Source organism: Electrophorus electricus, chromosome 3, assembly GCF_041902795.1.
Source record: "Electrophorus electricus isolate QZ-2024a chromosome 3, ASM4190279v1, whole genome shotgun sequence".
NCBI classification, from domain to species: domain Eukaryota; kingdom Metazoa; phylum Chordata; class Actinopteri; order Gymnotiformes; family Gymnotidae; genus Electrophorus; species Electrophorus electricus.
In genome coordinates this window covers 4,807,501-4,825,618 of record NC_137499.1, presented here as the reverse complement: position 1 = coordinate 4,825,618, position 18,118 = coordinate 4,807,501, and the positions used below count along the sequence as shown (strand labels likewise).

Sequence of the window (18,118 nt, the reverse complement as noted above, 5' to 3'; positions counted from 1 at the left end):
TGATTTCTCCATTGCTTATCAGTGGTGGCCAGATGCCAGATGCCACTCAGTCCTGTGCAATACCGATTCACCTAAATATCATGCGATAATGGCCAGAACATTTTCAGTCAAACGGAGCGTGGTCTCTAAATGTCACTGACTATCGTAAAGATCAAATGCAGTATTTCAGAAAAAAAGAAAAAACACATCAAAGATTGCTACAACGGAAACTATCGCTGTCTTGACTGTTTGAAAATCATTTTGTATGTATGATGGGCTGTCTTAGAAACTCGCATGCGGTTTGCACCCCCGAACTAAATAAATAATAATATTTCATAAATACATCTGTAGTATGTGACTGTGTAGGTCATAAAACATTTAAGGCAACAGCGTAAAAAAGAAGTATAGATGCAAGGCTGAGTCTTAACAGTGGTGCGGAATGGAGCCAGGCAGAGAGAAATGCAACATGCAAGAGGCCAAAGTGAGCCAAGACCTGTAGCTGTGGGACAGTGAAACGTGCTGATCTGGAATATTGTGATATTACCACCAAACATTCGTACAGCAAATATTCCTATAATGTATAACTAAAACTGGAAGTACTAGTAAACTGCCAAAAAAGAATCAGAAGCTCTTCAGTTTTGTAAAAACATACAAAGAAAAACCTTTGAGCTCCTGTAAGGGAAAGGGTAGCAGTGAAGTATGTTGATGTTGATCTTAGTGGCCTTATGTACTAAACATTTGCATGTTTCACCTAGCACGTATCCCATTCAGTTGCACTAGTGTCGTAGAAATACTAGCAACGTGGTTAGGTCTTAATTAGGCAAAGGCTCATTAAACAGAAAACACCACTGTGGGTTCTTTGAACGTGAGCTTCATATTTACAACACAAAGGCGCTCCAGTGAGACTTGAACCTATGACCCTCCACTCGTGGGTCAAGCGCACGCTGCTAGCCTCAGGCACGTCCCAGGAACTATAAGGAGTCATCTGTTTTCCAAGAGGGTCCAGTTACGCACCAGCTGAGAGCAGATGGGTCTTTCAAATTTTGTCTGGAACCCTTCTAGCACATTCGGCCACCAGCAAACTGCACACCACTGCTAGAACGCTGTATCGCATACTGGATTTTAAACCTATTTTTGTATTAATTATTATACAAATTAATTCAATTAAAACCATTTTTAAAAGAATGTCAACTCATCAACCATGAGAGAGAGAAAATATGTTTGGATCTAAAAAAAAAAAATCCTGTTATTATTCTTAATTGACACATACACATAAAGGAACACATTAATGAAGAAACATCTGATTATGAATATAATAGTCGGACATAGGATAAATTTTTTTTTTCTTTAACCGGTCTATTTTTCCTTTTTTCTATTACAGCATTGCTGCCATTACTACAGTAATACATTAATAAGTTGCCGTTGAAATAAATGTATCCAGAGAAAAGAAGAGAATAACAATGAAAAATGTTTTCTAAATTACCTACCAACTATGTAGACTGAAAGACACTGTTACAGTTAAGCTGGCGAACACCATGCTGATTTTAACAAACTAAAATAAAACATTCGTTCGATATTCCAGCAGAGGGCAGCACTGCACAGCACTTCTCACGAGAAGGTCCTGCAGACATGTGCAGATGATCACGTTTAAAAAAGCAGGTGCTGGACTTATCTGTGTGGCTATTGTAGAAAAAAGAGGATATAGCCACCATTTTTAGATAATGTTCAAATAAATACACAATACTTTGGTAAACAACATTTCCTGTTTGTTCATTTACTTGGTTTCCAACATAAAAAAGCAAGCGGATAATTCTACTTTAAAGTGAAAATTCATATTTTATTGGTACATACATTAATTTAGTCAAGGGCAGAAACTAAGAAAAACAAAAATAGATATATCAAAGAGGGGGTGTCTACAGGGTTAGAAGAGAGAAAGATCACCATTAAGTTTCAATTACAAGTGCAGGGCTTGCAGAAATCTCACAATTTTAATGTAGATTAATTCAATTGGGCATTTGAAAAAAATTACAAAAATTACCAGTGGATTCAAAGACAAATTGAATTTCAATTCTTGTCTCCATACAGTAAATCAAATATGGTTCACACAAGGACATGTACCTATGCTCTACGCAGCTGACATGCACTTAACAAATAACCTGTATGTGCAGAGATCTGACAGGACGAACCGAACATAGAGACAGTGGATCAATAAATCACATTGGCTAATGTACTTAGAGGATCTAATTTGCTCGTATAGGCCTTTAAATTTCCACTTTAACAATAACTGTTGTGACAGGGTTCGCTGCTTTGGTTGGCCTATAGGAACTGGGTACCTGCAGACCAAGGATTCACTCTAATTAGAATCAACTGAGTTTGCACAAGTTCATAAAATTAAGAGAGGGGGTAAAGGACAGAATCATGGGGTTTTATCTTTTCTTTTTTTTTAAAACACATTAGGTCAGAATGGCTTTAGGTAATGCTAAGGAATAATACATTTCCATACAGTTATACAGAACTTTGCTACTACCTTAAATATACAAGCACAAGTACACAAACTGAAATAAAAGCCCACACTAAATTACTCTCTTTTTAAAAATAATACAAACCAATATAATTTGAAGGTTGAGATTTTAAGGACCTTGAAAGTCCCCTTAGCTCCTTGGTCTGTAGCTTTCAACGTTGGTAAAAAAAAAAAATAAAAATAAAATAAAATACAAACATTCTAGGGTAATAGAGGCTGGTATAAAATGCAGAGATTTTTCCCCCCCAAACAGCTTCTTTTAAATGCTCTCCATCTCATCCCTTTAAAATGACCATTCTGGACTGTTCTACAGCATCATGGTGGTACACTGGGATTTATGTTTCAATCCAAATCCTCCACTAATGACGGGGAATTGTGAACAGAAGTTTGCCAGCATCAGACAAAGACAGCCTGGGTTTCAGGCCAAAGTAGTACAGACCTGACATCAGCCTTCACCTTCTGCCAGGTTTGAGAATGTGTGTGTGTGCGTGTGTCACTGGGGCATGGATCTGTGTGTCTGTGTGCGCACTCTGCTGGCGTTATATACGTGTTCTCCTCTGAGGACGAAATGGCCAACTTAAACATACAAACTATCCACAAACTTCTTCGGAGGGGCATTCGTGCCATGAAAAGCCAGCGAATCCAGTCCACAGCTACCGCGCTGTTCAGACCTGATGCGCTCGTCTTCCATTTCTCTTGTTCTTAATGTCCCGGTTTGCTCCCCGGGTCCTCCACCTCTGTCCCACTCTCCTCCGGCATACCGAGACGGGGACAAAATCAGCGGCTGCCATTTTGTATATGTGGATCTGCATGTAAATGAGTGAATCAGCCGTCTGCAACCTGGTGGCCACCTCCTGACGCCTACTTCCTCCATAAGCACCTCCTCTTTGCGCTCCTCCCCTCCCGGCCTGAGTCTCACTGGGAGGCTTGGGAGGTGGGGTTGTCGCTCTTGCTCTCCTGGCTGGAGGGTGCCTTGTTGTTCCAGGGGCTGTTGGCGCCCAGCGCGGGAGAGTTGTTGAAGCTGTCCTCGTCGTCGATGCCATTGGCTGCGTCGAACTGCGTGTTCTCCAGCCGAGTGATCAGGCGCTCGTCTTCGTCACCAAACTCCCCTCCCATCAGAGTGGGCTCACCCACGACCATCACATCCTACAGTGGGGAGAAATCATTAGAATACACTGGAGGGGGAGGTGAAAGGAATTGGCATTACCAATTGTTGGTCTAAAGCCTGCTCACAGGTACTTGGCTGGAGAGAGGGAAGCTGCCAGCAGGGCTCTTCTTCTTGCTGTTGTTGTTGGTGGTGGTGCCTCCACCCGCACTCATGGTGCTGCCGCCTGATATCTTGCGCTTCCGCCGCTTATTGGGCGCTTGCCGTGCCGGCTCCGCTGGAGAATGACAGACCAGACCAATCAGAGCTTTGAGATGAGCAACCCAGAGAGGTTGCACAAGCCAGCCAATTCTCAGAGACTAGTGTCCTCAGCTGACACCAGCATCTGCTTCAGTGCAGCCTTTTACAACACTCAGTAAGCAAGGCATTATTTCAGTACAGTACTGAACAACAAAGTTCAAAATGATGTATAAAAATGTGAAACCATCATCGATATCCCCCTCTATCTTTTCTATATAACATTTTAGATGAGGCAGTACATGTTTTTTATAGTTTGTAGCTCAGCTTTTATTGCTTGTATTTTTATTGTTTGCTTTTATTATATGTAGTTAAAGGTCTGCAGAATACACTTTTAATACACAAAATATCAAAAACTAGCTAAAATCTTGACCGTATTATTCTAAGTGAAAATCGAAATTTGTGAATTGATACACCCCTAATATTTAAAACAAACCAACTTACTAATTCATTTCCTAAAAGTCAGAAACCCACGCTGGACATCCCTAACATGTAGGTGTTCATTCATGTGTTGGTATGCAGTTTATGTATGTTTACGCACAAATTAAGATTTTCTCCCGAGAGCAGATGTGAGAATAGCAGGAGCGGCCCAGCCTGACAAAAAGTGAACATTGGCCTACCTGGAGGAGCTACCATCCTCTGCCACTTCTGGAACAGGCAAGTCTTGAGGCAGTCTCTGGGGCTCAGGCTGTAGGTCTTGTGCCTGGACATGAGCTCTTGCATGGGCTCCAGAATCACACACAGCTGGAGATGGCGAAAGAGAGGGGGAGAGGTACAGAGAGAGCGAAAACTTCAGAATCTATAATACAGTAAGCTCTTTAACACCTAGGCTGTAGTAGGGAATATTACAGAAGACTACAGTCTACATTTTGTGTCTTCTCAACTAACAAACAAAGCAGGCACCACCAGTTCCTTAACGTAGTTCATCAATTACTGCCATATTTGCTGAGATAATCGAGTCAAACTACAATTTCCAGATTCTTTTCATTCTGCTGATGACATCAGTGTCACTTTTTTCACTCAAAAACCAAACTGCTATATCTGGATAACAAAATGCAATTACATTCCTTCCACAAACTCAGACGTTACAAATCTTAACCTGCCAAACAGCTTGTCAGGGGTGGATGTGTAACTGTTTCATTACAAGTTCCAGCAAAGATTTGAGATCCACTTGGGCGTACTCTATCAAAACAACTACAACACCTCCATGAAAAAAAAACAAGTTCAAACATTCATGCCCGCAGAGCATTTGTGGGAAAGTTATGTTTATTTTCTACTTGGAGATGCTTTCTGAGAACAGCCATGTCACTGAGGCAGCTGGCCCATAGAGAGACTGTGGTAGCTCTCACCCGGAGGTAGTTGAGAGTGGAGTTGGAGAGACCGCATCTCGTGATATTCTTAGACAGCTGGTCCACCATCTGTGGGTCCTGGGCCTGGAACGGCAGACCGGACAAATGAGACATAAATGTCGCTGCTGTGAGATGTTTGGCCCATTAGGAATGGTACATGCGCGGTTAGTCAGGGGTGCGGCAGGGGGCGGACACGTACGTGCATAGCCAGGATGCTGCGGGGAACCAGTTCTCGGTGCTGCCGTATGCTGAAGTGCCACGTCTTTATCCTCATCATGTCGTCAAACATGAACTCCAGGTACAGACGGCCCTCCACACACACCTGTAAAGACATGGCTGTTACGGTACACATCTAACCGGTCCGTTACAGTACGCATTTAACCTGACTGTTGCGGTAGGTTTACTGATATGCACACTTGAGCAACTCCCAAACCCCAAACAACTACAATAGAATAATTTGTTAATGCACTAGGGTGCAGCAAATAAACTGCAATTTTATTTACATGTCCTTAACAACATTGTCAAGTTTCTTAACTGTTTTATCTCACACACACACACATACACACACACACACACACACACCTCTGCTGCTACAAGACCTACCTGTGTGAACATAGGTTTGCCATTCTGAGTGACCATCGTACACTGGTCACAGTCTAAAGACACAAAGTTATTGTGAAAAGATTCCTTTGGGTGCTTTAGCACATAGTAGAGCTCAGTGGCGCCCCCTTCAAATATACTGCGGAAGTAGCGTGGGATCAGCGTCCGACCAATCGCTGAGGAGGACAAACAAAATTTCCATTAGCACTTCACAATGTCCCATGTCAGGAAGAACAATAATCACTTTAATAAAATGATGAATTCAATATCTAAAATATACAAAGCATTCTCATTTCAAACATAGCGTCTGAGTTACTTACTATATCGCTTGGGACCATCCTCTAGACAGAAGGTGATTGTCAGCATGGCGTCGTCCTCAAAAAACTCTGTGGTGAAGGCATCCCACCACAGGTTATCACACTCCTGGAGAGGGGAAGAGAGAGAGAGAGAGAGAGAGAGAGAGAGAGAAATACTGTGAACTCAACATCAAAACAACTGGACATCAAAGGTCCATGTCCTGCAGCTAGACTGGGACAGTTGTCTTTGAGATAGGCACGCTCTACCTATGGAGAACATGTACCAGCTTTGGTGTGACGCTAAACGTGTGGAATTCCACATCCACACCCCCCCCGAACCTGCAGCATTGAAGGACACTTTATGTCTCCACTTCACTCACCTCTGTCCAGTTCTGTAGCCTTTTGTTGAGCTCAAATATCCTGTAGTCGGTCTGGTTCCCATACGGCGTGTGCCTCCTGACAGACAAAAAGCAAGGGTGGAATAGAGAGACAAGGAGAAAAATCAGAGACACAGATTAGACTTCCTTGACATAAGCTTTTCCATAAGAGTAAATGTCTACTTAAACAGAAATGACCGACTAAGCAGGCATTCAAGCAAAAAAAGAAAAAAAAGTTGATTTTTGTATTATTTGGAAAACCTAAATGTAACTTATATAAGATAACAGGAGCACTAGCAGGAATACTTACCCAATCCCAGGCTCTAGGTATGTCGGCGGGTACATGGGCGTTGGGCTGCAGAGTAAGACAAGGAAAAGCGTCAAACAAGGGATCAAAGATCACAAGAGCTCTAAGCACTGCAATGCCATCAACAGACCACACCTGTGGACCTAAGGATCGCCATCTCTCCTAGCATAAGTGTTTCTCCACCAACATGTACGGCATGGAGCTGCATTTCGGTGATGCGTGTATGTGACACCATTTGTGCAGGCCACTGAAGGCTGCTGCAGGGCTGACGACGGCGGATTAAGTCGCCTGACTGATCCCCCGTGAGCAAAATTTCAGACAGGAAGGGGATCGTTTCCTCCCCAGATGTCTTCCCCCCCTTATCTCTACAGTGCAGTGAAGGCAGACAGACATGGCACCCCCGACACTTTCAGTAAACCCTCCCTCATACTGTCCAATTGGAGCAGAGGCTGTTGATTGACAGCTCAGTTTGCCACAGACATGGTGGGACTGGCTCGCGGTTTCATGCACTTCCTTAAGCCTCTATCTCTCTACAGCCAAACCACTGTTGGCTGACTCAGCAAAACCAACACACACAGACACACATGCACAAGCACACAGACACAACCGCACATACTGTGCTTTCCACAAACTTGTGAAGCTCCCCATGACGTAAAAACATAGCAGTACAGAATGCGACAGCACAAATACTGCTTTAGAATTATGAATTATTCAGAATTCAGAGTCAAACGTGAGTCCTGAACATTCATTCCCCAAGAGAATCCAATGGCCAAAATACCTCGCCCAAGAGTGACACTAACAGCAACGCCAAAACCAGTAACACACATTCAGGCCTACTAAACAGCACTTTGTGGGCCATGACAGGCACTCACCCCAGGTCTCTGTCCAGCATGGTGCCGGGGTGGAATGGGGGAAAGGCGCTGCCGTTGGGGGGCTCCTTTGGGGAGTACAGCTTGAATGACTTGGAGGAACAGCCTGAAACAGATGGAAAAGAAAACAGATAAAACATCCGCAAGCTAGAAAGCTTGGAACTCTAGTGCAGCCTACTCGGAATTTGCAGAGGGGTGTTTATCTGGAAATGTTCATGTACTGCTCTTAAGGGCTAGCTAGGTAATCAATACAAAAAAAATATTACTGTGATCAGCTTGAATAACATTGTACTTGCAACAGTTAACACAAATTAGTTAACTAAGAACAACACATTTCACAAGCCCAATATTTTTATTACAGTGCACTTAACTGTTGAGCCCTCCTATCAAAATGAATTCTAGTCATAAGGGTTATAACCGAATTGACAATTGGCCCAGTGATTTACGCCTGATTTCAAAAGTCTTCGGGGATATGTATCCAAGAGTGCAGGGGTTAGTTTTGACAGCATCTGCAGACAAGCACGTGGGTGTGAGCCATACGGGGCAACAGCCTGCCCTCATTTCAATCCACTCCACAGGTCAGGTCCAGTCTGGGGTTTTTACTTGCGCGCACACACGTACACACTCATAGCCCACTATAAACAGAGAGCAGGAGGGGCTAGAGGATGCAGACACACCCCTCACCCCATCTATCCCACCTATTAAAGGGATCTACTGCAAGGCGCATTCAGCCACAAAGGGGTCATGACCTCTGCCATCACTGGAACAACTCTGCCTAATAACGAGTGGCTGACATGTCTGGCAAATAAATCGGAGAGATGTCAATGTCACTTGGCCATCATAAAACCACACACAGGGGTTTTACAAGGTTTGCGAATCCCTGTTATAAAACACATTGGCTAAATCTTAATGTTTGCTAATTTCCTAGGTAGTTCTTTATGGCCACAACATCAGTTTGTTTTTCCTAGTTACGTGAAAACTCTGTGAGGCATGAATCTTTCTATTAAATTCACCTTTAGAATTAGAAACATTCAACTGTTATTTTGTCAACACACTCTATGGATGTATACAGTTAATACCTAGAAATGTTTGAGTGTGATGCAACATACAAAACTAACTGCAGAAATCATAAAGGGCCTTTCCGAGAGCAATGCAGTAATATTGTGGGCATATTTCTCCATTCATTGTTAATTAGGTTGTATGATTAATCCACTTACAAAACATAATCACAACATAAATTATAATCTCAGTACAGGCTGAATGACATTTCCCCCAAACTGTCCATCCCTATATGCTACCATCAATAAATCAACCAGCTAAACAACTCCTGCAGATTTGATTGAATTGGCTTTTTGGGTTTTTTTATACCATGGTAAGGATGTGATAAACAACCACCTAGGCTTTTTGCCCTCACTTCACAGATGCTCTCAGACATCCTTAAGTAGAATAGCAGGGGACAGGGGGTTAATATGGTCTCCAACAAATTAATCAAGGCATGGGGTTTCCAGGGTGCTCCATCAGAGCGGTCTCCGCCCCCAGTCACAACAGGGCTTTTGTCCATCCCTTCTTGTCCTCCATTCATTTGACCTCCACATCACACCTACTTCTTATAGCACCTTTCCATGCACATGTGCCAATACAATACCTTTTAATGAGGGGAGTGGACATACATACCTATTTTGCACATCCAATATCAGATTCATATGCAGGCGCACATACACATGGAAACGCTTCCTGCATCGGTTTACGGTCTTCATGAAACATTTATTTAGACTTTAAGACATTAAAAATTAAGAGAGGATGACACTAGTCACAGAGCTGCCCTGGCCCATGGTGCCTCACAGCAGTGCATTTAGCCACTGTGGTCACATGTTCTCCTTGTCAGCAGGTCAATGGTGACCACTAACACATTCCTGACACCCAGTCTCTATGGCTGTGTTTGCAAGCAGTTTGCAATGCTCAGTTCCAACTCGCTGCTCATACTAAGCTTGCTGAACCTGATGTGGTTTGGGCAGGCACACACGCACACACCTGCAGTTGTGTAAATTTACAGTCCACTACTAACCCAAACTGGATGCTTGAACTAGCACACATTATAAATTGGGATGGTCTGTCTAAATGAAGGCCTAAATCAGACCATCCAATGATCAGTTAAGAACTGTAATTCTTTCCAGGAAGAGTTAGAAGTGATTGTTGTATGGCCATTAAGAGTGATAAATAAATAAATTAATAAATAGGAACAGCATTAGATCTTAAGAGCATACCATTAACAGAGATTGCTCATTTGGTGGTTAATGACCGACTGTCTAAATCAAATCAAGCTACAAACACTAACTTCCTGTGCACTAAATTGCTTTCTTGAAAACAACACCTCCCCCTCCCCCTGATAAACACAGTGTACTCTCTTCCTCTCTTACATGCACTCATGTACACACACACACACATCCTACTCAAGGCTAAAATGTGCTGATAATCTAATTTACCTCAAAATATGCCACATTTTAAGTTGTGCTGACAAGACAGAGAGGAAGCAAAAATCCACTAAAGGATTTGCAAATTGCCCCAGCTGCAGTATAGGACATTTCTCTTCCATAACATGGTTCATTAATGACACGGGAAAGCGGATTATGCCATCCCATAATGGAAATAACACAATTAATGTTTCACAAAATGTGACAACTGAGTCAGGGTTTTTCTACATCTGGAAATCTATGGCCAAGCTGAGAGACAGCACATTAACACCGAACACAAACGTCTTCATGGTGTTACGATTCGGAACCTAAACGACACATTTTCTCAATTAATGCTGAGGTACACGTCCAACTGGTCCGCCAATATAGTTATAATTTGGATTGTTAACAAAAGACATTCCACATAAAAAAATATACGTAGACGAAATACCGTGAGAAGGAGATAAATGTTTAGTACTTCAGATTAAGATGAACAATTTAAACAATTTAGACCCTGTAGAAAAACCGACGGTGGTTACATCAAGTAGGCATACTAATCATATGTATGTTTTTCTAATAGAAAGAGAAAAGTTTTCTGCAAGGTGCGAGATTTCTCTGGTCACAAGACCTCCACTAGTCAAGGAAGCTGGTAAATAAAGTCAGCCTGCTAGCCTTCTCCTGGCGTCATTTCTTCAACTAATGCGCTTCACAAGAGGCAACATAGGGTACGGTTAAACAGAGCAATAAAGTGCCTAAACTAAAGTACGATTATATTTAGGATTTACTGAACGCGGGGCACGTTGATGAAAACAGTTCAGGCCCGATAACTGCCGGATCTATTCTCCTCTCTGCCATGGTAGGGCTATCCTAGCTTAGCTAGCTAAAAAGATAGCCAGTAGGTTAACTGTTAGCGTAAAACGGCCACAATAAACACAAAATACTAATGAATTCTATGACGACAAAGACCGCTTTTTAATGCAGCTTCAGTATAAACAAGCGCATTATACAATAAATGAAACGTACGGCAAAACACAGCAGTTTACCTGCAAGAAGTGCTTTCAGAAATTAAATGTTTACAGATCCAGCGAGAGTAGCCAGGGCAGCGCGCTGTTACGTAGCGGACGGGAGTACGGTGGCTGACTGGGTGCGAGCGACGGTGGAGCAAAATGCAAAAAAATCTCTAACTCTAAGGACGGAAAATACATTGAAAACGAGAGGGGAAACTGTCTTCTAGATTGGTTTCAATGCGATTCCTTTTCCATTAAAAAAAAGCCTGCTGTGGTCTTGCGAATGGACCCCGTTAAGCCCTTTGTTCGAGGGCGGGCATGAACAATAGCTGTAGGCCCTCCTCTTTCTCCGGTCTTCCCCGCTCCCCCACCAGCCAGCTTCTCATCTCCTCTTTCTGCCAGAATGAAACCCGGGACAGCGAGAACACAGTCCACCGCCCTTTCTCAACCCCCCCCCCCCCCAACCGTAAGCTTGTCTGCTAAGCAGATTTTACATTTCTACTTTTCCTTCGTTGACATATGGGAGTGACACGTACCGATACGAGCAGTTGCACGCACTTAAACATAGAAGAATACTCGTGCAGTTCAGTTGTACTATGAACACCGTTTTATGATCCTGTAATAACCTATTTATAAGATGTTCCTAATTTCAAAATGATTGTAAATTATAATTCAAGAGTCTGCTAATATATGTAAGTTCTACCAGGAACCCACATTAAAATAAATATATCTAAATACACAGCTTAATCAAAAATAATTATTGGTACTGGATGACCTGCTAAATGTAACCCTATGTATATCCCAAAGAGATTATGGTCATCAATTTGTCTAAACAAATCAATAATTCAGTTACACATTTAAACATCTCAACTGCATTAGCCCACTTCATATCTTTACGTTCTTTGACAGCCACGTGTCTGATAAAAAACAATGCAGCTGGGAATTTTAAATGATCAATTCCGACTGAAGTCGATAGCAAGCCACTTAATGTCACGGCGCAAAATCAATAAACGTGGTTTCACGACATTCAGTGTGGACAGTGGTCCAATGTTACATGTTAAAAAATAACTTCGATATCTACATCAATAGAGTCCTGACATAAAATTAAGCCTCACCCAGACTTTACATTAACGTCTAATTAAAAATATTATTTATCTAAAGTTACAGAAACAATCTTAATGGCACAATATACACAAATGTGTGCAATCGAGTGGTACTCTTAAAAATATAAATACTCAGATTAAAAAATAAATAAAAAATAGGGGAGCAGATATTGCTTGCCCAAATTTTCCAGACTGACAACTGTCAGCAACTGATACACACAGTATGTCGTAGCGGAGAGCTTTACAATATTTGCACTTTGTATATCCACTGTTTAAACTAGGCTTTGATGCATTTAATATGAAAAACATTAAATGCATAAAACATGCATCTAGAGAATAAAGGCTCCTAGCACGTGCGTGTACAATCATTTTGGTTGTTTACTATTTGCCTTTTTTTTATATAAAATTGTTGTCAAAATGTGCTGTCAAACACATGCAAGGGATTTCAGAAAATCAGATTTTAGAAAACCACTGAGTTGGAATGATTCTGCTTGATTTGACATGTCCTGTTGATGAATACACACAAACAGTTTCTTCATTCTGCTGTTGGTTCTTGCATAGGCAGGCTAAGTGTGAAATTTCTCTCTGTGTGTGTGTGCTTCTTTTTGAGTCACGTTCAGCATACATTTGTTGCCATTTTTTCCTCCTAAACCACTAGTAGTCTGTTCTTCGTGTACAAGGCTGGGTTCCCCCCTGCTGTGAAGCCAGACCACATACATGTGTTCCCTGCATAAATGCAGCCTGCCAGCCTTGTGCCCGTGGGAGACACATTCTGCATGTCCTGGGGTTTAAATCTGCATCTTGTGCATATCTGAGCCCATACACACACCTTAATACACTCAAGTGGCGTGCTTACTGGAAGAACGCTGTGATTGCCCAGTATAATGGCTCTCAGTAGTTAATCCCCTTACAGAGGGAGGAGGTAACTCTTACTTGGTTTTCAGCTGTCACAGAGCAGCACAGGCAGCAGGCTTTCTAATGATGCGTTTGCACGCCACACAGTGCTCTGAACCTGGTCTTATAGAAATGTCACCTTTTTTTAGGCTCGATAGAAGCCATTCTTCCTTTACTAATTGCGCACTGGGGTTGCAGCGTATTGATATCTCAAATGTGATGAATCAAGCTTACCAAAAAACATTACCAAGAACCCATTAGGTAAGAAGGGGTTCAAGCACCCGTGAGAACAGTTTAACTGTAAGTTCTTAATGGTTAGCAGTGAGACAGCTATTGAAGGCAGCTTTTGGAAGTAAATAACTCAGGCTATCCAGACCGAGTCAATGCAGCAAGCTAGCCAACAAATGCAGGCAAGACAGCCTCTGAACAAGAAAGAACAAGATCCAGCGGAAGTGTGCATAGTGCGTCTGCCACAGCCTTGTTCGGAATCTAAGCCCAGGAGTGGGCAAGAGAACAGAGCAAAATCACCACAGGAGCAGAGTGAAAGGGTTCCTTCTTACCGGCTGTTTCCAGTTGGTCAGTCATGATGAAAAGTCTCACTGTTGCCTGACTGAAGATCTCAACTCCCTACACGTACAAGTGCATGAGATGGCAGGATCACATGCTCCCTCTCTCTGTCTCTCTGTCCCTCTCACCCTGAGACACACACACTCACACACACACACACACACACACACACACACACATATATATATCTACACTCTCTCTCTTTGGTGGATATCTCTGGTGTCCAGGCTGTTGGCTGAAGGGGTGTAGTTAAGTGATGGGGGAGTTCAGGACTCTCATACCCACCTTCTGTTCACTAGTCAACAGGAAGTCTTGAGGCACACATCTGCCATAGGACTGATAACGGTTCATATTGCCCTCCACCTCCAGTAGCGACACCCTCCCCTCCCCCTGACACACACACACACACACACACACACACACACACACACACACACACACACTTACACACTTCTGGCTGTCCCTCATGTACTTAGTACCAGTCTGGAGATGTGTTAAATTAACATACCTTGCCAGCAAAAAAAAAAAAAAAAAAAATCACTATTATTTATTAAAACAATTTCATTATATCAGTTGTAACAGCTCTTCAGAATGACTACACGATGACTGTTGGAAGTCCTTCTCCTATTGTAGCAATTCTCAGCTATGTTTGAGGTGTGTTGCAACAATACAGACTTGTTTCTGCATTTATCAAAAAATAAGCACTACTGCCAGCAGCTTATGCAAATATGCGCCATGACGTTGTCTCCCATCCCTATGCCTCTCCCAGCACTTGTGAATGACACAAAGAGCGGGTGTGTTATCTGAGTGATTGACAGGACTCCCATGGGACTGGTGTATTTCTGCAGCGCTAAGCCTCAGATCAATGCTGTTCTGAAGTGCTGATCATAGCGTTTGGATTAGGATCTGCCAAGCCCGCGAGGCTACAGAAGGACTGAACTACTCTCAGATACCATCGTCAATGAAAACACCAGACATTGTGATCTGATACTCGAATATTGTCTAAACGCGTTATGAAAATGCTGTCAAACAGGCGCCATCTAGTGGTCAAAGATTGGCCAGATAGTATGGGCACAGAATGTCATACAGTATAATAACCATCTTATAAATCATGTCAGTGCATTAGTGTTACAAATACAGGGTTTTCTGGAAGAAAGTGAAGACAATATGCTGATTATAGTGCTAAATTATATTTTAAACAGTTATTTTTTTGTTTTTATTTTTTTTATTCAACAATCTTAATATACATGCAATAATACTTCTCTATCACTGATTGAGAAGGCATTTAGCCATTGTCTTTCCTCTTTGCTCTCTGCTGCCTGGGGGCTGATGGGTAAGTGACATTGCCCTGATGCTGCTGTGTTCTCGGCACAGGAAGCCATTTTGTTCCAGATCTGTAGCTGCTGGGAGACAGGTCTGATGTGTGGAGACAGCCTGGCCAATGACAGATCAGTCTGCCAGCCAAACACGCAGGCACCCACCAGCTAAGTGAGCTCTCTCTCGCTCCTTCTCCCTCCCTCCCTCGCTCCCTCCCTCCCTCCCTCCCTCCCTCGCTCTCTTGCCCTCTTTCTCTTCCTCTCCTTCTCCCTTTCTCTGACACAAACCCTCTCGTGCTGCTCTCCTTGTTCCTCCACACTGCCTCTATCTCTGAGACGTGTCTCTCGCTTCAGCCCGCGTGGGTGCAGTGGCGAGGGGTTGTGGGGCAGGGGATGGGGGGGTTAGGCGCCGCGTGCTTGCGGTTGCCATTTTAGCACTGCTGTGCTTTGGGTGATTTTCCTCTAATCAAGCGCACCATGTGACTCTCTGCATGAGCGCACACCAACCTCTGTTCACACTGCCACGGAGGGTGTGTGTGTGTGTGTGTGTGGAGTCTGAGAAGGAGGGAGGGTGAGGAAGGAGAAGAAAGGTAAGGAGGAGCTTGTGACCTGTGGACGCTGAAGGTGACAGTACTGCACTGCTGGTTAGACAAAAGGACCTACGGTTGCGGCACTGAAATAAAACCAGTTATATTCTAAATCAGGAAACATAAATCCACATTTCGAGACATCGCACTTATGAGCATACGTACATACGCTCCTAAGCACAACAGACACACACACACACACACACACACACATACTCTTGGAAGCCAGACCACACAAGAAGGGAGGTTCAACCCACTCAACATCACTGAGGAATGTAAACAAAATGGGTGTACACAGAGCATGCTAAGTGTCTCTCTCTCTCCCGCTCCTTCTGTCTGTCTGTCTCTCTTGTGACTCACCCTCTCTCTCTCACTTCTAACTGGCTCTTTTTCCCTGCTAAGCAGACACTTTTCTCTCTGTCTACAGGCCATGTACAAAGCTTGCTCTTAGACCAAATGCAACAAAAACAACTGACACTGGCTGAACAGTTCCTTATAATCACAAATCACAAAACAGGCCTGCAATCACAGGCACCCACCTGCAACATCTCTCTCTGAGTCCACACACACACACACACACACACACACACACACACGCACACACACACACACACACACACACACTCCAGAACCTCAACAATGCAAAACAGCCTAGAAAAAAAAATTCAAAGCACACTAATTATGATTTACTGGTTTACTATTATGTAACTTTATGAAAATTTATATTCACTGTCGCTTGTGAGTCCAACTGAAAATAAGGTGGCTCTTTGACTGACAGTCAATGAGACATCTTCTTGTAAATGATCCAAACACATGCCAGTGCAGTTGCACACAGGCACTGAACAAATTAATCATATGAACCTATTTAAAGGTTCATAAAACTTTATTGATATGATATTGCAACAGAGTGAGTGAGCAGATGCACTTGAGAAGTTGCAGCTCGCTCTCAGAGACCTCGGCTTTATGAGGAGGCAAGAAGCCTTGGAGAGGAGGCCATCTTGTAAACCTGCTGGGGCATTGTCATAAAACTAAATAAAACCGAAGAAAAAAATCCCTCTAGTGAGAACTAAACTGTGGCATTGTGAGTCTTTTTTTAATCAGTGCTTGAGCTCTGTGTTCAAATAAAGACGGGAAAGGATGAAAAGTGAGCGCTGGCATAGAAATGAAGGGATAGACGCAGCGGAGGTGACCAAAAGCTCTCGCAGAGGACAAAATGCTATCAGGACAAAATGCTATCAGCGCTCGATTCGTGGTACAAGGGCCAAGGGCGTGCCTGTGTGTCTGCTGCTCTGGACGCCTGGGACAGCGTCACCTGGGTGAACCCGACGACACTGGAAACCAACCACAGTGCTTATGGATCAAGATACAGCGTGTCCTTTCTGATATCGGCCCTTAATATTGGAGTCTTAATCCAAATCTCGGCCTCTCCTTCACTCTCCATATTGACAAAGCCCCTTTGTTTTTGTTGCTGAAACTACTCACTCACCCTCCAGGTTTCTGATTTTCTCCACTATAACCTGTTCCCATCACCTCTCTCTCTCTCTCTCGCTCTGTCTCTCTCTTCCTCTCACTCACACTCGGTAAAGGATGAGAGGAGAGGGTGTTGAAGCGTTTGGAAGGCTGTCGCTGGGTGACAGTCGCTCAGTCCAGCGAGACTGAGCGACAGAGTGGAGATATCAACAGCAGAAGACTGTGAAATTACATCAATCTAGCAGGGAGAGAGCGCGAGAGAGAGAGAGACACAGAGACATGAAGCATATTTGCCCCCTACTGGAGGTATAGGATGTGTTCCAAAACTTGCCCCGAACCCTGTGGGATCCTTGTGTTTAAAGACCACCTGCAGCTTTACCCAAGTCTTTTCAATGTGTGCAAGCTTTGGGAGGAACATGATATGTCCCTGGAGGAGGTGGGTAACAGTATGGTCTCTCATAGCTTTTTATCTGTTAAGAAGTATAAACTGATATTTCACTGAAATGGACCAGCTTGCCTTGGTTCAGCCACGACTGGAGGTTAGGGCTGTCGTGGGAAGCTTCTGTCTCCAGTATGCCAGACCCCAGGAGACGGGAAATCTTCCAACCACAAACAAACGAGAACATAACAAGAGAGCAGCCATGGAGCGCAGGAGTGAGACTAGAGAGGGTCAGAGAGACTGGGGCTTATCTAGAGAACAAGAGAGACTGGAGCTGATCTAGAGAGAACAAGAGAGACTGGACCTGAACTAGAGAACAAAGAAAGACTGGAGCTGATCTAGAGAGAACAAGAGAGACTGCAGCTGATCTAGAGAACAAAGAAAGACTGGAGCTGATCTAGAGAGAACAAGAGAGACTGCAGCTGATCTAGAGAACAAGAAAGACTGGAGCTGATCTAGAGAGAACAAGAGAGACTGGAGCTGATCTAGAGAGAACAAGAGAGACTGCAGCTGATCTAGAGAACAAGAGAGACTGGAGCTGATCTGTTGAAGCTCTGTTACTGTTACATCACTGCCAATACTTTC

At 43.3% G+C, this 18,118-nt stretch overlaps 1 protein-coding gene across 4 annotated transcripts in view; it reads right to left on the bottom strand.

Annotated features, from left to right (window-relative positions):
- Window positions 1–1,795: 1,795 nt before the first annotated feature.
- The window catches only part of ldb1b (LIM-domain binding 1b), a 24,778-nt gene continuing 8,455 nt past the window's right edge, over window positions 1,796–18,118 (bottom strand). The window contains exons 1-11 of one of the 4 annotated variants that reach the window (XM_027029472.3): window positions 13,715–13,995; window positions 7,704–7,806; window positions 6,835–6,879; window positions 6,528–6,603; window positions 6,172–6,274; window positions 5,855–6,027; window positions 5,451–5,573; window positions 5,252–5,335; window positions 4,523–4,646; window positions 3,734–3,882; window positions 1,796–3,646 (exon numbers count right to left, since the gene is read on the bottom strand). In XM_027029472.3, the coding sequence (XP_026885273.1) occupies window positions 3,416–3,646; window positions 3,734–3,882; window positions 4,523–4,646; window positions 5,252–5,335; window positions 5,451–5,573; window positions 5,855–6,027; window positions 6,172–6,274; window positions 6,528–6,603; window positions 6,835–6,879; window positions 7,704–7,806; window positions 13,715–13,739 (1,236 nt within the window). In that variant the 5' untranslated portion in view covers window positions 13,740–13,995 and the 3' untranslated portion in view covers window positions 1,796–3,415. Of the gene's footprint in view, window positions 3,647–3,733; window positions 3,883–4,522; window positions 4,647–5,251; window positions 5,336–5,450; window positions 5,574–5,854; window positions 6,028–6,171; window positions 6,275–6,527; window positions 6,604–6,834; window positions 6,880–7,703; window positions 7,807–9,374; window positions 11,093–11,193; window positions 11,534–13,714; window positions 13,996–18,118 lie in introns of those variants that run through there. The other 3 variants (XM_027029473.3, XM_081709967.1, XM_027029471.3) reach the window with 3 other exon arrangements.